At 33.2% G+C, this 24,522-nt stretch overlaps 6 protein-coding genes across 6 annotated transcripts; all 6 read left to right on the top strand.

Annotated features, from left to right (window-relative positions):
- Positions 1 to 10,850: 10,850 nt before the first annotated feature.
- Positions 10,851 to 11,042, top strand: COCSADRAFT_78478 (uncharacterized protein; the record flags this gene model as incomplete). Its single annotated transcript, XM_007696875.1, has 1 exon — positions 10,851 to 11,042. A coding segment is annotated over one exon (192 nt), but the record flags the coding sequence as incomplete, so codon positions are not given.
- A 3,626-nt stretch (positions 11,043 to 14,668) lies between these two features.
- On the top strand, positions 14,669 to 14,818 carry COCSADRAFT_75904 (uncharacterized protein; the record flags this gene model as incomplete). The annotated part of the gene is made up of 1 exon (XM_007696874.1): positions 14,669 to 14,818. A coding segment is annotated over one exon (150 nt), but the record flags the coding sequence as incomplete, so codon positions are not given.
- A 5,741-nt stretch (positions 14,819 to 20,559) lies between these two features.
- COCSADRAFT_76767 (uncharacterized protein) lies at positions 20,560 to 20,709 on the top strand (the record flags this gene model as incomplete). The annotated part of the gene is made up of 1 exon (XM_007696873.1): positions 20,560 to 20,709. A coding segment is annotated over one exon (150 nt), but the record flags the coding sequence as incomplete, so codon positions are not given.
- A 1,197-nt stretch (positions 20,710 to 21,906) lies between these two features.
- On the top strand, positions 21,907 to 22,143 carry COCSADRAFT_77832 (uncharacterized protein; the record flags this gene model as incomplete). Its single annotated transcript, XM_007696872.1, has 2 exons — positions 21,907 to 22,033; positions 22,100 to 22,143. Coding segments are annotated over 2 exons (171 nt in total), but the record flags the coding sequence as incomplete, so codon positions are not given.
- A 186-nt stretch (positions 22,144 to 22,329) lies between these two features.
- Positions 22,330 to 24,107, top strand: COCSADRAFT_32526 (uncharacterized protein). The gene is made up of 4 exons (XM_007696129.1): positions 22,330 to 22,658; positions 22,752 to 22,889; positions 22,938 to 23,431; positions 23,456 to 24,107. The coding sequence occupies exons 1-4, from the start codon at positions 22,598 to 22,600 to the stop codon at positions 23,789 to 23,791; spliced, it is 1,029 nt and encodes a 342-aa protein (XP_007694319.1). The 5' UTR covers positions 22,330 to 22,597; the 3' UTR covers positions 23,792 to 24,107.
- Positions 24,108 to 24,330: 223 nt separating this feature from the next.
- Positions 24,331 to 24,522, top strand: COCSADRAFT_74309 (uncharacterized protein; the record flags this gene model as incomplete). The annotated part of the gene is made up of 1 exon (XM_007696871.1): positions 24,331 to 24,522. A coding segment is annotated over one exon (192 nt), but the record flags the coding sequence as incomplete, so codon positions are not given.

Here is a 24,522-nt window from a genome sequence, read left to right as displayed (position 1 = left end):
TCTTACCTATATAAAATTAATATACTAGAGTAATAGAAGCACGTAGCTAGTATACAAAGTATTAGTTAGCAGCTAGAAGATAATAGAAAAAGATATATTTTAATATAAAGTATTGCTATATCTTAAAAAATAGATAGATAACATGTCTCTATCTTAATATATATTATATATCTTACTAATCTAACTCTATATAGTACTTATTACTATATAAGATCTAAAAATAGTAGCGCGAAATATTTAGCTAGAATCTAGAAAAATTACTTCTCGAACTTTAGTATGTTTTGTAGCTAGGAGTAGGCTTACTAAGCATTAGGTAATATAGTCATTATAAACTACTTAATATCTAGTTTTTAACGGACTAACATGTTTAAGTATAGGTGCTCTATAAGCTGAGTTATCCTCTATTAAAAACTATTACTTTTTCAACTACCTTTTTTTTGTTACCCTCTTGTATTATAATAGATCTATATAATACTGTATTAAATAGTAATTTTATCTCTTAAATAAAGTTAATTAGATAGATACTATATTTAGTTAATTTTTTTATACTTTAAACTTAGCGTCTACACTAAATATATATAGTATTATAGTTAGCCTTAGAATATAGAGAATTTTTCGCTATTATATTTGTTTAATAAGAAATGTATAAGACGGCGAATCTGTAGTAAGAAAAAAGTAAAGGCTGGAGAACTTTAGATAGATAAAATATATTAAGAATAATAGACTAATTAATTTAATAATTTTGTTTAGTAGATTAGTTAGACTATATACTTACTTAACTAATGTAACGATGTTACAACTTCGCTATGTATCGGACCAATCCCAGAGCCGGATCGGAGGTAGTACTCGCTGCTCTCTTCATCAACCACTCGTTGTGAGGTCGGATCTAATTCGGATCCGACTAAGATAAGTATATAAGGAGATACTCTCTGTAGCTAGCTCTGTAGACTTTTAATATCCTTTCGTATAAGGCCTATAGATATCTATTTAAATTAAGGCTCGTTTAATGTCCCACGCACTCCCATATGCCTCTGAGTGACACTACCGCCGATACTAATCTAAGTAGTCTTGCCTGCGCCGTTATATTATATTAAAAGTCTCGTCCTAGCTGGTGACGGCTTCAAAACAATATTGCAGCTGTCTGTTTAGACTACGTCTAACCTTAAGTTATCTAGCACCGATCTGGATACTTACACCGTTATATCTAACATTCACCTAGGCAGGATCTTACTAATCTCCTGCCGGCCGAAGCCTTTAGGTTTAGAACTTCTGCGCTCCTCGCAAGGTAGATTACTTCAGTAAAAGTCGCGTAGAGTATGCTACAGTAGAGACTCAGAGACTACTAATAACCTATTAACCTTAGAGGCAATCGCTAATAGTTGACCCACCAAAACCCAGTAGTTCTAAGGAACCACCTCAGAAATCGGTCCGACTCTAGAACCAAACCGTCTCGGAGAAGAAAGCTAGCAAGCTGCTAACCTAGAAATCTCCAGAGACTTTATCCCTACGAGAAGAAGAAGAAGACGAAGACAAGAAGGATTCGGTACCAGTACTAACTATGAGAGACCTCTATAGGCAGATGGCTAGCTTGGTTAACTAAGTCCACTAACTGACCTAAGAAAACGCCGAGCTGCGGAGTAACGTAGTTCTTACCACCAAATCCCTACTAATATTAGCCGAACTACCTTCCCGCTAATCACCAAGGTACACTTCTGCCACCCCCGAGCCTCCACGTGTTAAACTAAGCCGTCTTATCTTATCCTCTATCAGCCAATTAAGTGATGGGAAAGATCCCACCTTTCCCTAGTGGTAAGTTGAAGTGGAAGACCGACTTGACCTAAACTCGGACCACTTCCCTACGGAACGCCACTAGATAGCTATAGTATATAGCTACACGTCGGGTGATGCTAAGGGATACCTCGAACCCAAGTACCTATTAAAGACAGAAGGGTACCGGTTTAAGAATGCGGAGGAAATAATTAAGCTGCTTAGATTATACTTCGTAACTAGCAATAAGCAGGCGGAGAGCTGAGCCGCTTTCTACAATCTGCTTATAAAAGATAGAGAGCTGTTTTTAGAGTTTAAAGCTCGTTTTATTAGTCTCGCTATTAAAGGACATATATCAGAACTGGAGTGGCCCTTCTATCTCTAGTAGAAGATTAGCCCAGCTTTGCGAGTTCCTAATATGGCTGTTAAGCGTTTCTTTAACAGCTCCTTTGATAAGATATATAAACATCTTACTGCTTTCGAATTAGAACGACGATCAGCTCCTATCGTAGCACAATTAGAGCGATGGACCACCTACACTTTAACTGCGAAGCCTAAGTTAGCTACCTATTAGATAAGAGAGTATCGCCTACCTACGCACGAAGTAAGATCCGACTCCGCTCCGACCCCACCTCGGGCTTTCTCGAGTGTGCCTAGGCCTACCTCTAAGATACTAGTACCAGAACGCTAAACTACTCCTAGTAACTACTACTAATACGGTAAGCCCGGACACTTTACGAGCGACTGCACAGTCCCTTAGGTAAGAGAGATAGAAGCTTTCTACGAAGAAGAGGTGTTTAAGAAAGCTGCAGAATACCAGTCGGATGAGGACTAGTTAGGAAACGACGAAGCCTAGGAAAACGCTCCGCCCTAGGCATTTATAAGTATAACCTTACTAAGATTAATCTATTATACTTATTTAGAGGAAAGCACTTCCAAGTCCCCACCGTTCTTTATTCGAAGGGTTATAGTGTTAGCCTATAGTCGCTAGTTAATACTAGCGCCTAAGAGTTCTTATTTTTAAATTCTGTAATTACTCATATAATCTCTAGTTCGCTTTAGGTTCTTATCCGAAGACTTCCCTTCAAGATTACAGTTAAAGAATTTCAAGATTAGGTTTAGACAAGGGTTAATTAATATATCTAGTTGCACCTCTCTATTAATAGCCGCAAGATCTATAACTGCCTATTCGTTATTATAGATTTAGGATTATAAGATTGTATCATTAGTATTAAGTGGCTACGCCGATTCTAGCTTTAATTAGATACGGTTTGGAACCGAATCGTATGGCCAGCCAAATACCCAGCAACATATAATCCTACCCTACCTATTCTAGTGCAGTTAAAACAACCAGCTGTTGACACTGAGGTTGCGAAGAATATCGAGAGATGCAACGCTCTCTAGGAGAAGGACGACTATCAGAGAAGAAATAGTCTAACTACGGCTAGTATTTAACAGATCCGTGGCCTTCTTCGACTCCCTAAAGCTTGTTCTCTACCTCCAGTACTCGACCCTGCTCCGAAACCTATCCGACCTATACCCTCTTCCCCTCCTTCACCCCATATCTCACTTATCTCTACTAACGCCTTCTACTACACTATGAAACGCAAAGAAAACGAGTTCTTCACGACAAGTATCTATGAGATTAATCGTATTTTAGAGGAAAGACGACTAAAAGATGATCCTGAAAATGCTAAGTTAGTTCAGGACCGACTCCTGTCCATCTACTATCCGTACCGAGACGTGTTTAGTAAAACGGTAGCTAATTAGCTACCTAAACACCGCCCGTACGACTATAAGATCGTTCTCACCAAACCTCTGCCAAATCAGTTCAGTCCCCTGTATAAGTAGAGCACTAAAGAGCTCTAAGCGACTAAGGCGTTCGTTATAGAGAACCTTTAGAAGGGATACTTTTCCCCAAGCTACAGCCCTTTCGCCTCCCTAGTCCTATGTGTTTAGAAGCTAAACGGAGACCTACGTATCTGCGTGGATTACCGCAAACTTAATGCTATTACACGTAAGAATGCGTATCTAATCCCGCGTATTAATGAGCTACTTACTCGTCCCCACAAGGCTAAGATCTTTACTAAGCTTAATATACGTGCGGCTTTTAATAAGATCCAGATAGACCCCGACTCTAAAGAATACACTATATTCTATACACGTTACGGAACGTATAAGACTAAGGTACTGCCCTTCAGGCTGTGTAACAGTCTAGCAACCTATTAGCGATATATAAACGATGTATTAATTAATTACCTAGATAACTTCTGCATCGCCTACCTAGACGATATTCTTATCTACTCTAAGTTAGAGTCAGACCACATCTAATATATGCGTAAGGTACTAGAAAGGCTACGACAAGCAGGACTCTAAGTTAATATTAAGAAGAGTAAATTCTATATCACTCGTACAAAATACTTAGGATACGTCCTTACCAACAAAGGCCTAGAGGTAGATCCTAATAAGGTAGAAGCCCTCCGTAACTAGGTCCGACCCACCACCGTCACTAGTGTGAAGTCGTTCCTAGGCTTTATAGGATTCTATCGGCAATTCATTCTAGAATACTCGCGAATTACTAAGCTAATTATCGTACTTTAGAGCCCTGCGAAACCATTCATATAGGATCTGGAATGCGACCGGGCCTTTAAAAGGTTAAAGGCAGCCTTGCTAGCAATCCCCACCTTATATTACTACCACTTAGAGTATGATACTAAGGTAGAGACGGACGTATCTAATGATATTATGGCTGGAGTACTGTCTCAGAACTAACCTAATGGCTTATGGTGCCCAGTAGCCTTCTTTAGTAAGGTCCTATCTAGATTAGAGCTGAACTGGGAGATATACGATAAAGAGTTATATACTATTGTTATAGCATTTGATAAGTGGAGATCTAAGTTAGCCTCTGCCTACTCCTAAGTTCAAGTGTACTCTAATTACCGCTTACTAGAATACTTCATAACTACTAAGATTCTAAACGCCTAATAAGTGAGATGAGCTGAATAGCTCGCCTCGTTCAACTTCTACATCCGATATACGCCCGGCAAGAACAACGCTCGCGCTAATATCCTTAGCCGTCGGGAATAGGACCTGCAGAACTTAAGAAATGCCTAAATTAATAACCGTTCGCGGGTCCTCTTAGGACCATACTAACTCGACAACCAAATTAACTCCGAACTCGCCAAGGCATATGTGGAACAACTATCTAAGTAGGCCACCTCGCTGCTAGTAGTTAAGCTTACTTAGAAGACTATGTCCCTAGACTCCCTTAAGCTAATCGAGCTTCTATTGCAGCAAAACTGTATATCATTTAAGAAAGAGCGCCGTACTCTCCCTAATAAGTACCGGATAGAAAACGGACTATTACTCTACTTGAACCGTCTCTGTATGTAGCTAGACTCCCCCGCGTGCACGCGACTAATCCGAGAGGCCTATGATTAGATCTTATTAGCCCACCCAAGTGCAAAGAAGACTTATTAGCTACTATCTTGGAAATACTATTAGAAAGGCATGGAAGCTACCTGTAAGAGGTACGTGCGGAACTGCCTAGCCTGCCGTAAAGCCTATCTAAGACAGACCCGAGTCCTAGAGCTGATTTACCCCCTTCCAATTCCTAACTAGCTAATGCAACACCTCTGTATTAACTTTAAGAAATTCTCTAAGAATAAGGCCGGATACGATTAGATTATAGTCGTGATCGACCAGTTATCTAAATAGGCTATCTCTATCCCGTGTTATAAGACAATCGACGCAAGAGGTATGGCCGAACTCTTCATCTAGTGAGTGTACCGATTCGGACACACCCTAGAGACAATTATCTCTGATCGAGGACTATAGTTCGTGTCTAGTTTCTAGTCTAAGTTCTGTTAGATTCTAGGTGTCAAGGTTAAGCTATCTACCGCCTATTATAAGGAAACTAATGGTCAGATAGAGATTATAAATAAGTACATTAATTAGAGACTACGTCCGTTCGTAACCTACTACTAGGATAACTAGAGTGAGCTACTGCCTCTAATTAATCGTGCCTAAATTTCCCTACCTTACTCTTCTATCGGCATGTCTCTGTATTAGATCCTTTACGGATCTATACCCAAGCAAAGCTAGGACTAGCAGTATCTAACTAGTATTCTTACCCCTACTAACAAACTTAATTATAAGGATACTCTAGCGCTTACCACCTATATGTACGCCGCATGAGATACTGCTAAGCAGCAGATAGAGAAGGCCCAGAACCGGATGCGATCCGCCGTTAACCGCTATCGTCGCCCTGTCGATTGGGACATTAGCGATATAGTATTCTTAGATACTAAGAACTTAGTAATCGACCGTCCGAGTCGTAAGCTGGCCGCTAAGTAGGAGGGTCCCTTTAAGGTCCTAGAGAAAGTTAGCTACTCATATCGACTTTAACTACTAGTAGGCTCCTGTATCTACGACGTGTTCGCTCCAGACCTGCTATGTAAGGACCCCTAAGACCCTCTCCTAGAATAAGAAGCTCCTAAGCCTCCTAGTGAGCCTATCCAAGGTGTAGAAGAGTGGGAAGTAGATTAGATCCTTACTAGTAAGTTATATCGTGCTAAGTTAAAGTATCGGGTGAGCTAGATTGGACATAATCTAGATCCTACCTAGTACCCCGCCTCTAACTTTATAGGAGCTCCTTATAAGCTTAGAGAGTTTTATAAATAAAACCTATTAAAGCCGGGACCTTCTCAGGCCCTTAGCTAGTGAATTTAAGCTTAGGAGAAAGATATAGACGATATGACTTCGCTGCAGGATGATTAAGTATAGAGAAAGAAAAGAAAAGTGGGTATAGAATAAGCCGAAAGTCACCCGAAACAGTCTCTCGCGCTGGCGTGAAGGAACTATAATAGAGAGGTATAAGAATAGTCTCACAGCTATGGGACTAGCTGTCTACTAAGAGGGGGGTAGTGTAACGATGTTACAACTTCGCCATGTATTGGACTAATCCTAGAGCTAGATCAGAGGTAGTACTCGCCGCCCTCTTTATTAACCACTCATTGTGAGGTCGGATCCGATTCGGATCTGACTAAGATAAGTATATAAGGAGACACTCCCTGTAGCTAGCTCTGTAGACTTTTAATATCCTTTCGTACAAGGCCTATAGGTGTCTATTCAAATTAAGGCTCGTTTGATGTCCCACGCACTCCCATATGCCTCTGAGTGACACTACCGCCGATACTAATCCGAGTAGTCTTGCCTGCGCCGTTACAACTAAGTCTAACTCTATCTAGTAATCTATCTTATTCTTTATCTAATCTACGATTTCTATATTTAATAAGATTAGATACATTAAAACATTAGATATATTATAGAATCTAGGCTAGGTTAGTTATTAACTAACTAATCTATCAGTTCTACTATATACTATCTTAAACTAGATACTATCTTGCTTTTCTATAGTTAATATTTACGATTAGAGGTATTAATTTTTCTATTAGAATATAATAAATTATTACTAGTCTAATATCTCTAAGAAATATTTACTTTCTCTCTTATACTCTAAGAAATAATTAATAAATTCTCCCTACTTTTTTATATAATCTTCGTATTTATCTATTTTACTTATTAAGTCTAATTACCTTTAAGATTAGAATTTACTAGAAACTACTATTAAGCCTACTAATATAATCTAAAGCTAATATAGGCTTAATAGATTAGAAAACAATTATTCTAATTAAGGCGTATCTAATTAAGGCTGAAGATATCTATAATGCCTAATACTAAAGTAATCTACTAGCTACTACTAATATAGAATCTTATACTAGTATTATTCCTAGAGCATCTCTAATAGCTCTTATTAATCTCTATTTTATGCTTTACTTTTAGAGTACTTTAGATTAGATATTTTATATTTTCTCTTTATAGTATATAACTAGTAGAAGTATATAGATTAAGGCTATAGAATTTATATCGCTTTCTTATTTTAAGAGCCTTATACGATTCTAAGAATTACCTATTTATTAATTTAGCGTATATACTAGCTAATCTTTTACTAATAACTTTATATAGTACTTAGTATTACTTACACTTATAAGATTCTTAGTATCTAAGTATTAACTATTCTATATTTCTATATCTAAGATTCTCTTATCTTACCTCTATAGCTAATACTAAGTAGTAATAGAATTTCTAAATTACTATTACCTACATAGTTACTTATTATAGTAACTATAAAATTAGTTTTCCTAATTAGATTAATTTTATTTACTAGTTAATTTCTACTCTCTCTAATAGTAATTTACTAGCTATAGTGAGATTAGTATTTCTTACTTAGATTATAATAATAAGGCTAATATAGTATGATTAGTTACTATAGTAAAGGCGGCCTAATCTAGCTATCTACCAAGAGAATAGTTAGTAAAAGAATTTTACTTAGCGTTATATAATTTACTAATTCTAGGTAGTATATTAGTCCTCTATTTATTTATTCTAATCTTCTCTCCTCTACTCTACTACACAAACTCCGCGCGTCTCTATCTCTCTACTACTATAGCTTCTACTACTTAGCTTTCTTATTCTTTAGATTAATACTATGTTAATTACTAGCTTTCTTTCTTTATCTATAGTAGCTAACTCTACTACTAGCTTACTATAGTATGTCTTTATATTTTTCTATTATTTACCTTACTAATATAGTAAGACTTTATACTTCTCTATATAGTTTTTCTATATAATATATAATATAATAGATTAAGAGATCTATAATTAGAATTATATTTCTATTAAGAGTTATTTTTAGATTATCTCTAATACTATTAACTAATAGTCTATTAAGTTCTCTAATAAGTAACTTTATATTATTAGAGATATAAGCTACTTAGCTAATCTCTAATAAGATTAATCTATTAATTAACTAGATCTCTAAACTCTAGCAATCTATACTATTATACTACTAGTATATTATACGTGTATTAGTAGCGTAAGAGATAAATAAAGATTACGTGTATAAAACCTAATCTATCGCTACTAGCTAGTATAAATACTAGTAATAGAAATACTAAATAGAAAGTAGAGTAGGTTGCACAGAGTAGATTATAGGAATAGATTAGACTACTAGATTAGTTTAATCTAATTCTTATCTCTCTTCTCTAGTATTATATCTCTCTTTTTATCCTAGAACCTATTAATTCGCTACCTTTAATTCTATCGCTAAATAAGTAGATAACTCTATCTCTAAGCTAGCTATAGAATAAGTAGTACTCTTCTTATTTTAATAGGTTATAAGCCTAGATTACGCGTTTAATTAAAGGTTATAGTAAAGTCTACTATAAAAGGCTTAGCGTTTAAGTAAGACCTAGTACTATTTAGACTAGATTCTTAGTAAGAGTTAGGGTAATAATAAGAGTTAAGAGAAAACTATGGCTAAAGAAGCTGAAAAACTCTAGTACTAGGTTTATCCGAAGCTAGATTAGCTAATTATAATATATTAATCTATAACTATTAGTAGCTAGAGTTCTTTATAGAAAGAATAGTAACTGCGATAGTATTAGTATATATATAAGGTTATTAGTCGATCTAGAATAATAGATTAAAATAGCTAATAGTATCTTTAAAGTACTAAAACTTAAAGGCAGCTTTAACTATAATATCTAGGTAATACTGATAGAATTAGTCCTTATAAAGTAGGACTGTAGAGAGATGATATTAATTAATCTAGTTAAACTTACTTAGGAGAAATAGACTAAGAGCTATTAGAAGCTTGAAGACTTAGAAGGTAAAACACTATTAATACTTCGACTTAGTCTTAAAGATAAGCTACTACTTTAGACGAAGAAGTATAATATTCTAGTAGAGCTATAGAGTAATCTTAAAACTTTATACTCTAAGAAAGAGTTTAGCTATAATTTCTAATTCTATAAAGATCTAATTAACACTCTACTTATAAGCTTTAAAAATAACGTCGAAATCTATTCTTAAAAGCTATTAAGGCTTACTTTAAGCTTAAAAGCTCGTAAAATTAAACTACTAGATTAATTTATTACTACGCAAATACTTAATAATTTAAGTTTAGATTTTAATTATCCTATTACCGCGATCACGTTAGACTTTAGATTAAATAAAGGAATTTATCTTAAAAAAATGTATAGCTAGATTATTAAAGAATCTAGACGTCTTAGATATGTTAATAATAGCTCTAGTAGCTTAAATAGCTTAATTTAAATAAGCTATATTAAACCTTATCAATGTTATCTAATTAATAAATCTAATCTATCCTATTAATTTATTCTATTCTATTGATTAATTCTATCCTATTGTTATAAGTAACAAGAAGGATTCTCTCCTTAACGAAGGATGGAAGGCAAGGAGCCTATGGACGTCTACGTCAGAAGGTAATGATTATCGCGGGGCGAGAATCACGTGATCTGGCATCTCGCCAAGACCAGGCATCGCGCCAAGAAGACAGATACTAGGACATCTTGAGATACTAGGACATCTCGAATATCTCTAGATGCCGGGGCACTTCGAAGATGCCATAGATATTAGGACTAGAAGTAATAAGAATATAAGAATAGATAGATTTTATTATTACTCTCGTTATAGTTAACTTAAATTATACTTTCTTACTAGTTACTTAACTTTATAAGATTAATACTTATTAGTCTATTTAATATAGATTAGGAATTATTAAATCTATTATTATCTATCTTATAAGCACGCCTACTCTACTATATCACTAGATAACTATCTTACGGCGCTATTTATATATTCTTACTCGCTCTAACCTAGATTAAGCTTAAAGAAGTATTAGTACCTAACTCTATATAACACTTTAACCACCTATAGATTTAGTAGACTAGACGGATTAATAATAGGACGCCTAATTAAGATTTAAAATAGTATATAATTACTTAGGATCTTAAGGTAGCGCTAGTAGACTAGTCTAGAGTTCTAGACTAGTGCCCAACCTAGCACTTAATGATAAGATACTAACTCTAAGTAATAATAAGATAGACGAGGATGCCTATAACTTATAAGAGTTATAGAATCTTAGGCACTAAACTACAATTTAAGTAAGGTAAATAGCTAGCCTATAGGAAATAGTTAATTAGCTTATAAGCTAGTTAATAGCCACGCTAAATAAAAAACCTATTAGGAAACTTAAGATAGTAACTCTAGATAAGTATCATAGAAGTCGCACTAAACTGCGAACGTTCCTTACTAATATTAACTTATACTGTAGATATAACGACGTACCTAATAATAAGAAAAAGATTCTTATAGCTAACACCTATATAAAAGGAAAAGTAGCTAGTTAGATATAGCTTTACGTAGAGGATTTCTTAGCTAATATACTAAAAAAGAGTACTAAGAATAAGATACATGCCTTATTTAGCAGCTGGGCTAACTTTAAGGAAGAACTAGAACGTATCTTTAGGGAGGTAGACGCTAAAAGCTAAGTAGAGAAGGTAATCTTACGCCTAAAGCAGACTAAGTTAGTATTAGCATATATAGCTAAGTTTAAGTAATACTAAGTATAAATTAATTAGGATAATTCGACGCTTTAAACAATATATAAAGTAGGTCTAAAGGAAATAATTAAGAACGAACTTATATACTACGACAAGCCGAAAGATCTATACGCGCTAATTAAGTTAGTAATAAGAATTAATATAAGACTATAGGAACGAAACTAGGCTAAGAAAGAAGATTAACCTCGCTACCTATTCGCTAACTCTTAATAATAACGTAACTATAAGGATAAAGATAGCGATATATATATAACTAGTAAGGTATAAGATAGGTCTAAGAATAAGAATAATATCTAAAGAAAGTTTAATAACAGCCTTTCTAAGAAAGAACGCTAGAAGCGTTATAATAATAAAGTATATCTCAAATACGGGAAGTTAGGACACTTTTATAGAGACTCTCTAGAAAATAAAGTTAAGTAAGAAGTAGTAAAGTTTAGAATAATTTAGATACTAATACTATACTTAACTAAGGAACTAGATAAAACTCTTAGTAATCTAGACCTATACGAAGAAGTAAGATAAGTTACTAATAAGGTCTTTAAGCTAGTATAAGAGGTAATAGGACTCTAAGACTTTAAGTAGGACGTACCACTACTAATAGATTAGTAGATTAAAGAGGGTAAGAGACTACGCCACCTAAGAAATTAATAGTGCTAAATCTGCAGACTAACTACGCACTAAGCTAATAATTGCGACTATAATAGAAGAGTTATAATCTTAGAACTCTAAGTAGATAAGATTACCTATAGGGCTGCCTAGGAATAATCTAAGTTTAAGAAACCTAATAACGAAGAGACACCTTAGATATTTAAAGAATAGATAGAGTAATATAAGCGCCTATATTAGGTCGACAATTTAAGATAGTATAATTACTACTTAAGGAAGCAAGAAGAAACTAGAGATAACGAGGACGATTACTACTATACTAATTTATAGTATAATAAGTGTCGCGTATAGTATTACTATATATACTAGCCTAGAGAAAAGAAAGCTTATAAAGAGTTATACTAGATTGAGTATATAATTAATTACTAATTCTAAAAAGAATAATAATAGAAAGCTAGAAAAGTAGATAACTACTATTATAGCAGGATTTCCGCGGAAGAATATATAGTAAAAAACTATAGAATATATAAGACCTAAGTATAGAAAACGCTAGTAAAGTATAATAAACTCCTATAGACGCATTATAGGAAAGAATACGCTATACACTAATAATAGTTTAAGAATACTTAATAGATAGGTAACTACTACTATAGCACTCTATTAGCAAATAATTATAAGGTAAAGAATTACCTAATTTATAAAAGTAGGAAGCTAGAACTAAGAAAGAGAGCTACGTAACAGAAGATACCTTATAAAAATATCCATTAGAGCTTCTACTATAACGACTAGTATATAATACACTATTCTACTAAGGTAGATAAAGGCTACTTTCTAAAGAAGAAGGAAAGTAGGTAGTTAAAAAACTAGAATGCTACTAGAGATAGGGTCACGCTAGTAAAGGCAGTCCTAAAACGACTCTTAAATAAGTATAAAAAGTAGAAGTAAAAGAATTATAATTAAAAGCTATAGTACTTATAGATAGATATAAGGTATTAGCGCTTATAGATAGTAGAGTAGCACGAACTATTATATCGCCATAAATAGTAGAAGGAAATAATATACTCTATTAGAATAAGAAGATACTAATACGAGTAGTATTAGCTAATAATAGTTCTACGATATACGGGAACGGCTAGATCTGACTTAAGACTAAGATAGTAACGTTACGCCTAGCTAGTTAAGAAAGCTGAGAAAAGATTAGTATTATAGATCTTAGAGAGACTAAGATAATAATTAGCTATAATTAGTTATTAAAGCATAATTCTACTATTAACTAGTAAAAGAAGATATTACTTAGCTAAGAGCTTATATTTAAAGTTACTAGAGTAAGACATAAGATATATCTAATAAATTAGCGCGCAATCTAGAACAGGAGATTTAGCATAATCTTACTATATAAAATCGCGAGAATCTATATAAAGAACCCTTAGAGTATAGAAATTATTTAAATACAGCAGATCGCGACTATAAAGAAAGAATTAGTACTATAGTTAGCGATTCTAATAGAATACTAGATAGACGAGTTTAGAGAACTATTTAAGTAAAATAAAGTAATAGACTTAGTAAAACACTAGAATTAGAATTACGAGATTATTCTAGAGAAAGGAGCGAAATTAAGCCTAAGAGGAATATACTCTATAGCGCCTAAGTATAATACTAAGCTGCGGGATTATATCTAAAAGAACTTAAAAAAGAGATTTATCTAACTAGAATTAGGCCTAATAGCATTATCTATTCTATTTATAAAGAAGCCTAATAGAAAGTAGCGACTATATATTAACTTTAGAAGGTTAAATAGTATTACTTAGAAGAACTAATATCTCTTACTACTTATTACAGAGCTTATAGATTAACTCTAAAGAGCTAAGTAGTATATAAAGTTTAATATTTAGGAAGAATTTTACTAAATTAGAATTAAAGAAGGTTACGAATAAATAATAGCGTTTAAAACGAAGTACAGACTCTTTAAGTATACAGTTATACTATTTAGATTAACGAATGCGCTAGTAACCTTTTAATTAGTTATTAATAACGCTCTCCACAAGTACCTTAGAATCTTTATTACTGCGTATCTAGATAATATACTATTATACTCCAGCAGCACATACGAAGAATATATTAAGTATATTAAGAAGGTTCTACGAAAGCTTAAGAAATATAAGCTATATCTTTAACTAGAAAAGTGTAAATTCTACATATAAGAAACGAAATTTCTTAGATGTATTATATTAACTAAAGAAGTAAAAATAAACCTAAAGAAGATATAGACTATATAGGAATAGCCAAAGCCTAAAATAGTTAAAGATATTTAATCATTCTTAGGATTTATAAACAATTATTAGAAGTTTATTAGAGATTACTTAAAGATTACAGCACTCTTTATCAAAATAATAAAAAAGAAAATAGGTTTTAAATAGGAATAGGAACTTTAAGAGGCTTTTAATTAAATTAAGTAGATATTTCTAGAGGCGCTAGTACTTAAGATATATAGCCCTTAATAACCTACTAGAGTTAAGACTAACGCGTCTAACTATATACTTAGAGCTGTATTATTATAGTAGTACCTAGATAAAAAATAGAGACTAGTATTCTACTATTTATAAAAGTTCTTAGAAGTAGAACTTAATTATAATATTTATAATAAGAAACTACTTAGAGTAGTTAATACCTTTAAATAATAGAAAGTATACCTATTAGAACTCCCCGACTAGATTAAGGTTTTTACTAATTCCTAGAACTTAATAAGTTTTATAATAACAAAAAAACTTAACTAATAATAAGTATAATAGGTAGAGATGCTAGCCTAGTTCGACTTTAAGATCACGCACCGCGCGGGAACGCTTAATAGAGCAGTAGACGCTTTAAGTAAAAGATTTAATTTACGTAAAGAGGGTTATAAGAAACTATATAACGCTTTACTTAAGAAGATACCTAATAGTAGTCTAAAGTATAACTAGCTAGAACTAGCTAAAGTAGCTAAGGTAGCTAAGCAGATAGAAACGCTATAATAGTAATAGTAGTAGTGAGCAGTCAGCTAGCAGTTTAAGCCCAATAAAGTAGGCTCTAACGAACTATTAAACGACGAATAAGAGTACTAAGATATAGTTTTAAAGAATTAAATATATATATCTCTATATATAAGAATAAGTCTTATATAGAAACTATACGAGTTATAAGAGTATAGACATATAGGAATTAAAGAAATAGTTAGACGACTAGCTAAGGTATTTACAATACTACCTATGTGTACGAAGGTATAGAAAATACTAGATAACTATTTAGTATATTACTAGAATAAGCCTAAGAGACATAAGCTCTATGGCCTATTATAACCTCTATAGCTACCGTCTAGACTATAGATAAGTATAACGATAAACTTTATAGTAAAGCTCCTGAAATCGTTAGAACTAGGATTAGCTTAATTTTAAAATATAACCTTAGTAATTATAGACTAATTAACTTAAATAGTAAAATTTATACCTATAGAAGAGACTATTAAAGCAGACGAATACGTATACAAAGTTACTAAAGCATTAGTGTTAGAGTATAGAATACCTAAAGAGTTTATTACTAATTATAATAAACTATGTACGTCTAAATACTAGAATATATTCCTAGTAAGGATAGATATTAAAAAGAAGCTTTTAATAAGCTTTCACTCTAAAATAGACGGCTAGACGGAATAAACGAACTAGATATTAGAATAGTATCTACAGAAATACGCTAATAAATTAGAAGATAACTAGATAGAGTTACTACTAATAGCGTAATTAGCCTATAATAGTATAAAATTAATAATAATAAAGTATTCGCTGCACTACGCGAAATATTGATATAAGCTAATTACTTAGTAAGATCTAAAAGATATTAAAAGTATCGCGATAGGAGTAGATAATAAAGCGAGGCTTATGCGAGAATTACACGAAGAATTAAGTAAGAATATAGCTTAATAGAACCTTACAATATCTAAAATAGCGAATAAACTAAGAATTAAAGAACTAACCTTTAAGAAATAGGATAAAGTTATCTTATTAAGATAAAACCTAAAAACTAAATAACTATACAGAAAATAGGATAATCTCTAAATAGAACTATTTAAAATCCTAAAGAAAATAAGAAAAGTAAACTATAAGTTAAAACTCCTATAAGATATATAAATCTACTCTATCTTTTATAAGAAACTCCTAGAACTAGCACCTCTAGATACTAAGCTAGTAATAGATATAGAGCTTAAAGACGATGAGTATAAGGTTAAGAAAATTAAGAACTTATAGAAAATTAGTAGTTAGTAGAAGTACTTAGTTAAGTAGTAAGGATAGCCTAAGAGCTATAATACTTAGGAACCTAAAGAAAATCTAATAAACTATAAGTTACTAGTACGTAAATACTACTAGAAGCACCTAGAGAAGCGAAGGGTAAACCCTTAGAGAAGAGAAAAGAATAGTTAAAAGAAGGATTGTAGAAATCAGCCTGTAACTAGCCTAGATTAGTTAATAGTCTAGATAGTAATAGTTTAATAATAGAAAGGCCTGTACTACTAGGGGCTAAGCTTCTCTCAGCCTACTCCTTCGCACGATCTTAGATAGTAATTATCGTAAGATTACGACGCGTAAAGGTACGCTTTCTATACTTTACCTCTAGAAGTTTACGGCGTAGGTAAGACGCCTTAGTAGTAGCTAGAGCCTGACGCTCTTTAGCTTAAGTAACCTCTAATTCCTTATACTCCTACTCAGCCTGCACTTCTTCCTACTCTTTTTTAGAAATAAATAAACTATACTTAGCACTAACTAAGATATACCTAGTATAATAGCTAGAGAACGTTTTAACAAAGTAACGAAGCTTCTTCTCCTTATAATACTTATAACGAAAATCTATTTTAAAGCCCTCCTCTTTCGCTCGCGTAGTACGAGCACGTTTCTATTTAGTTAAAGTCTAGATATAGAGAGCACAGAGCTTTTAGACCTTAGGCATAGTTAGGAAGGCTAGAGTTAGAAAGAGATAGTTATAATAGCCTAGGGCCTACTAATCTTATATATAGCCAGCGATTTAATACACGGCACGGTAAAATAATAATCTAGAGTATTAGAATAATACGCCTAAGAGAGAGGATAATATTATAAGTAATAAGAAGGATTCTCTTCTTAATAAAGGATGAAAGGCAAGAAGCCTATAGACGTCTACGTTAGAAGGTAATAATTATTATAAGGCGAGAATTACGTGATCTAGTATCTCGCTAAGACTAGGCATCGCGCTAAGAAGATAGATGCTAGAACATCTTAAGATGCTAGGATATATTAAATATCTCTAGATGCCGGGGTACTTCGAAGATGCTATAGATGTTAGAACTAGAAGTAATAAGGATATAAGAATAAATAGATTTCATTATTACTCTCGTTATAGTTAACTTAAATTATACTTTCTTACTAGTTACTTAACTTCATAAGATTAATACTTGTTAGTCTATTTAATATAGATTAGAAATTATTAAATTTATTATTATCTATCTTATAAGCACGCCCACTCTACTATATCGCTAGATAACTACCTTACGGCGCTATGTATATATCCTTACTCGCCCTAACCTAGATTGAGCTTAGAGAAGTATTAGCACCAAACCCTGTGTAATATATAATAATAAAGTATATCTCTAATATAGAAAGACGGGATACTTCCGCAGAGACTACTTAAATAATAAAGTTAGATAAGAAGTAGTTAAGATTAAGATAATTGGAATACTATTACTATACCTAACTAAGAAACTAGATAAAACTCTTAGTAATCTAGACCTATATAAAGAAGTAAGATAAGCTACTAATAAGGCCTATAAGCTAGTATAAGAGATAATAGGACTCTAAGACTTTAAGTAGGACGTATTACTACTAATAGATTAGTAGATTAAAGAGGTTAAAGTACTACGCCGTCTAAGAAATTAATAGTACTAGATCTATAGACTAACTACATACTAAGCTAATAATTACGACTGTAATAGAAGAGTTATAATCTTAGGGTCTTAAGTAGAGGAAATTACCTATAGAGCTGCCTAGGAATAATCTAGGTTTAAAGAACCTAATAATAAGAAGATATCTTAGACGTTTAAGAAATAGATAGAGTAATATAAGCGCCTATGTTAGGTTAACTACTTAAGATAGTATAACTACTTCTTAAGGAAGTAAGAAAAGACTAGAGATAATAAGAACGATTACTACTATGCTAATTTATAGTATAATAAGTATCGCGTATAGTATTACTATATACACTAGCCTAAAGAAAAGAAAGCTTACGAAGAGTTATACTAGATTAAGTATATAATTAATTACTAATTCTATAAGAAATAGTAATAGAAAGCTAGAAACATAGACGACTACTATTATAGTATAATTTCCGCAGAGGAATATATAGTAAAAAACTATAGAATATATAGAGCTTAAGTATAGAAAACGCTAGTAGAGTATAATAAACTTCTATAGAGGTATTATAGGAAAGAATACGCTATATACTAATAATAGTTTAAGAATATTTAATAAGTAAGTAACTTCTACTATAGTATCTTATTAGCGAATATCTATAAGGTAAAAGATTACTTGATTTATAAAAGTAAGAAGCTAGAACTAAGAAAGAGAGTTATATAATAGAAAATACTTTATAAGAATATCTATTAGAGCTTCTACTATAACAACTAGTATATAATATACTATTCCGCTAAGATAAGTAAAGGCTACTTTCTAAGAAAGAAGAGAAGTAAGTAGTTAAAAAACTACAATACTATTAGAGATAGAGTTACGCTAGTAAAGGTAGTCCTAAAACGACTCTTAGATAAGTATAGAAAGTAGAAGTAAAAGAATTATAATTAAAAGCTATAGTACTTATAGATAGATATAAGGTGTTAGCGCTTATAGATAGTAGGGTAGTACAAACTATTATATCTCTACAAGTAGTAGAAGGAAATAATATACTCTATTAGAATAAGAAGGTACTAATATAAGTAGTATTAGCTAACGATAGTCCTATAATATATAGGAATAGCTCGATTTAACTTAAGACTAAGATAGTAATGTTACGCCTAGCTAGTTAAGAAAGCTAAGAAAAGATTAGTATTATAGATCTTAGAGAGACTAAGATAATAATTAGCTATAATTAGTTATTAAAGTATAACTCTACTATTAACTAGTAAAAGAAGATATTATTTAGCTAAGAGCTTATATATAAGATTGCTAGAGTAAGATATAAGATACGCTTAATAAATTAGTGCGTAACTTAGAATAAGAGATTTAGTATAATCTTACTATATAAGATTATAAGAATCTATGTAAAGAACTATTAGAATATAGAAGTTATTTAGATATAATAGATTATAACTACAAAGGAAGGATTAATACTATAGTTAGCGATTCTAATAGAATACTAAATAGACGAGTTTAGAGAACTAATTAAAGAAAATAAAGTAACAGACCTAGTAGACTATTAGAATTAAGATTATAAGATTATCTTTAATAAAGGAGCTAAGTTAAGCCTAGAACTAATATACTTTATAGCGCTTAAGTATAACGCTAAGCTGCGGGATTATATTTAGAAGAACTTAAAGAAGAGATTTATCTAACTAGAATTAGGCCTAATAGCCTTTCCTATTTTATTTATAAAGAAATCTAACAGAAAGTAGTAACTATATATTAACTTTCGAAGGTTAAATAGCGTTACTTAGAAGAACTAATATCTCTGACTACTTATTATAGAGCTTATAGATTAACTCTAGAAAGCTAAGTAGTTTACGAAGTTTAATATTTAGAAAGGATTTTACTAAATTAGAATTAAAGAAGATTACGAATAGATAATAGCGTTTAAAATAAAGTACGGACTCTTTAAGTATATAGTTATACTGTTTAGATTAATCAATACGCTAGTATCCTTCTAATTAGTTATTAATAACGCTCTCTATAAGTACCTTAGAATTTTTATTACTATATATCTAGATAATATACTAGTATACTCTAGCGGTATACGCGACGAATATATTAAGTATATTAAGAAGGTCTTATAAAAGCTTAAGAAATATAAGCTTTACCTTTAACTAGGAAAGTATAAATTCTATATATAGGAAATAGAATTTCTTAGATTTATTATATTAACTAAAGAAGTAAAAATAAACCTAAAGAAGATATAGACTGTATAGGAATAGCTAATACCTAAAATAGTTAAGAATATTTAATCCTTTTTAGAATTTGCGAATTACTATTAAAAGTTTATTAGAGATTACTTAAAGATTATAGCACCTCTTACAGAAATAATAAAAAAAGAAATAGGTTTTAAATAGGAATAGAAATATTAAGAGGCTTTTAATTAAATTAAATAGATATTCTTAGAGGCACTAGTACTTAAGATGTATAGCTCTTAATAACTAACGAGAGTTAAGACTAACGCCTTAGACTATGCACTCAGAGCTGTATTATTATAGTAGTACCTAGACGGGAAATAAAGACTAGTATTCTACTATTTATAGAAGTTCTCTAGAGTAGAACTTAACTACGATGTTTATAATAAGAAACTACTTAGAGTAGTTAATACCTTTAAATAATAGGAAGTATACCTATTAGAACTCTCTAAATAGATTATGGTTTTTACTAATTACTAGAACTTAATAAGTTTTATAATAACGAAAAAACTTAACTAATAATAAGTGCGATAGGTAGAGATACTAGCCTAGTTTAACTTTAAGATTACGTACCGCGTAGGAACGCTTAATAGAGTAGTAGACGCTTTAAGTAGAAGATCTAATTTGCGCAAAGAGGGTTATAAAGAACTATATAACGCCTTACTTAAGATAATGCTTAATAGTAGTCTAAAGTATAACTAGCTAGAACTAGCTAAGATAGCTAAGGTGGCCGAGTAGGTAGAAATACTATAGAAATAATAGTAGGAAAAGGTAATACTATAGGCGTCGGAAACGGACTTCTACCTACTAGAAGTAATAAATAATAGGAAAGAGCTTAAAGCTCTAAGAGAATATATAAGTACGTATATACTCTTATATATAAGAACTAAACTTATTAAGACCCTATATAAGTTCTTAGAATATAGATACGTAGAGGTGAATGAAATAGTTAGACGACTAGCTAAGATATTTACGATACTACGCTTGCGAGCGAAGGTGTAGAAAATACTAGGTAACTATTTAGTATATTACTAGAATAAGCCTAAGAGATATAAGCTCTACGGCCTATTATAACTCTTATAGCTACTATCTAGACTATAGATAAGCGTAATAATAGACTTTATAGTAAAGCTTCTAAAATTATTAGAACTAGAATTAGCTTAATTTTATAACACTATCCTAGTAATTATAGACTAATTAACTAAAGTAGTAAAGTTTATACCTATAGAAGAGACTATTATAGTAGATAAATGCGCGTACGAAGTTACTAAAGTACTAGTATTAGAGTATAGGATACCTAAAGAGTTTATTACTAATTATAATAAACTGTTTACGTCTAAATACTAGAGTATATTCCTAGTAAAGTTAGGTATTAAGAAGAAGCTTTTAATAAGCCTCTACCCGGAAATAGATGGCTAAACGGAATAAACGAACTAGATATTAGAATAGTACTTATAGATGTACGCTAATAAATTATAAAATAACTAAGTAGAATTATTACTAATAGCGTAACTAGCCTATAATAGTACGAAATTAGTAATAATAAAGTATTCGCTGTACTACGCGAACTACGGATATAAGCTAACTGCTTACTAAGATCTGAAGAATATTAAAAGTATTATAGTAGGGGTAGATAATAAAGTGAAGCTTATATAAGAATTATATAAAGAATTAAGTAAGAATATAGCTTAGTAGAACCTTATAACATTTAAAGTAGTAAATAAACTAAGAATTAAGAGACTAACCTTTAAGAAGAGGGATAAAGTTTTCTTATTACGATAAAATCTAAAAATTAAACGACTATATAGAAAATTAGATAACCTCTAAATAGAACTATTTAAGATTTTAGAGAAAATAGAGAAAATAAACTAAAAGTTAAAACTTCTATAAGGTATATAAATCTACTCTATTTTTTATAAGAAACTCCTAGAACTAGCACCTCTAGATACTAAGCTAGTAACGGATATAGAGCTCAAAGATAACGAGTATAAGGTTGAGGAAATTAAGAACCTACGGAAAATTAGTAGTTAGTAGAAGTACTTAGTTAAGTAGTAAGGATGGCCCAAAAGCTATAATACTTAGAAACTTAAAGGAAACCTAATAAACTGTAAGTTACTAGTACGTAAATATTACTAGAAGCACTCAGAGAAGCGAGAGAAAGCCCCTTAAAGAGGAAGAAATAGTTAAAAGAAAGATTATAGAAATTAGCCTATAACCCGCCTAGATTAGCTGATAGTTTAGATAGCGGTAGTTTGATAACAGGAAGGCCTGTACTCCTAGGAGCTAAGCTTCTTTTAGTCTACTCTTTTACACGATCCTAGTGTAAAGGGCTGCGCCCGTGATCTCTACTGAAGAGGATCACGTGATCTTCGACCACGTGATATACCTTCTGTACGGACACGTGATCAGAAGCGAGCAGGTATAAGAGAAGTCTGTACTTAGTTATCTTCTCTTTTTCTTATCTTTTAGCTTCTATACGATAGGTAGAAGCATACTCATTCGCTAGGCCTCTCCGCCCATAACATAAGCTAAAAGATCACTTTAACCCTTCTTACTCTTTTCTCTCGTACGGAGCGAGAGAGAATTAAGAATGCAAAATAAACAAGATATAACGATAGGGCTACATGAGCCTATACCAAACCCAGAACCTAGTAACGCCCCGCTAAGGCCTCCGACGTACGAGGAGCTCGCAGAAAGCTGGAGCCAACTTAATGCAACGAATAATCTACTCTGACGAAACCTAGACCAAATGGCTACAAGACTTAAGGACGCTGAAGGCGTACGAGAAGAACTCCAAGAGATGAAAGCCCTTTTCCTCCGTACGGCACAGGGGCAAGCTACCCCTAACGCACAGACTCCTAATCTCACGCTGAGTATGGAAAGTCAGTAACCTTCTAGCTAGCCTCTGGCTACGCCTACGCCCGTACAAGAGTTTGGAAAAGCTAGACTCCCTGATATTAGAATCTTCGAGAAAGGCTCACACGAAGAATACACGCAGTGGAAGATGCAGATCCGTACGAAACTATCGGCGGATTATCTGGCTTACCCTACGGAGTTCTACCAAGCTTACTATGTAATCTCCCGTACGGGAGGACTAGCCTTTTTAGCATTACAGGCTTACGTACAAGACTTCACGAGCAGAAATCTATCACCCAGCTTGAGCAAGCTTTGGGAGCAACTAGACGCGTTCTTCGAAGACCCTTTAATTAAGCAAAAAGCTCTACAGTATCTCCGTACGACTAAGCAAGGAAAAGGCGAGTTTCTTTTCCACGTACGAGCTTTCAATCTAAAGTTCAACGAAGCTGGTTTCGGACAAGATGACAACGCGCTGAAAATTGACTATCTCAAGAATTCTCTCAATAGGAAGCTACTACGCTACCAAGCTGGGTACCAGCCTCCTTCAAACGAGACGTACGACGCCTTTGTTCATCGACTTAGGAACACTTAGGAGAATCTCAAGGTAATTGACCAACTCTCGTCTAACGCGCCCTCTTACTCGACCTCTCTTCCTACGTCTACCCTAGCTGCCGTGGACGAAATGGACTGGACGCCTAATGTAGGCGCCATGCGTCCCCGTACGAGGAACGAGTACTGGGGTACACAAAGCCAAATTGCTCAACGCAAGGAGGAGGGCAGCTGCCTACGTTGTGGCATCCACGGCCACCTCGTACGGCAGTGTAAAGCAGCAGTCCTAAAACGCACGCGTAAGCCAGAGACCGTGACAAAAGTCCTAGCTGCTACCTTAGAAGACGAAAGCTCGGACGAGGGAAAAGAGGAGCCCTAGTCTAAAAACGCCGACTAGGGCAGCCAAAGCAGGTTAAGCAGGTCGTACAACCTGTCCAAGAGCTACTTCACCAACTAAAGCCTACTCAGCCAATGTCCATAGACGTAATCGTTAATCTTTTGAAAAACGCTACTGCTATGATTGATAATAGGTGCTGCACTTATGCGATAGTATGTGAAAGACTTGTACGAGAACTTGACCTGCCGCGCGTATCTATCCCTACTAGGGAAATTGAAGGTGTTAATAACCAGAAAAGCACTGTACGAGCTATTACTCAATTTACTGTAGATGTTGGAGGAATCAAGCGAAAAGCAGCCGCTTTCATTACCACGTCCACGTACGAGTACGACATTATTTTAGGGAAGACCTGGCTTGAAGATGTAGGAGGTGTTATTGATGCGGCCGGACGAACACTTCTTCTTCCACGTTACGATCTCTCTATACCTAGCATAGAGAGAACCAAACCACTACAGAACTTCGCTGCAATCTCAGCAGCCGCCTTTCAGGCCCACGTACGACGAAGCCGAAAACAGCCAGCTCTGCAAGTCTTCGCTGCCAGTCTCCAAGACATCGAGAAAGCTCTCCGTCCGAAGACGCAGCTAACTATAGCAGAAGTAACTAAGTCGCTTCCTTTATACTTGCGACAGTACGCCTCTCTATTTACCCCAAAGGAAGGAGACGAGCTCCCGCCCCTACGAGGTCCAGACGTTGACCACAAGATCGAACTGATC

Source organism: Bipolaris sorokiniana (genome assembly GCF_000338995.1).
Source record: "Bipolaris sorokiniana ND90Pr unplaced genomic scaffold COCSAscaffold_1, whole genome shotgun sequence".
Classification (NCBI taxonomy): Eukaryota; Fungi; Ascomycota; class Dothideomycetes; order Pleosporales; family Pleosporaceae; genus Bipolaris; species Bipolaris sorokiniana.
Note: the sequence above shows the minus strand (reverse complement) of the source record. Positions and strands in the feature narration are given on the sequence as shown.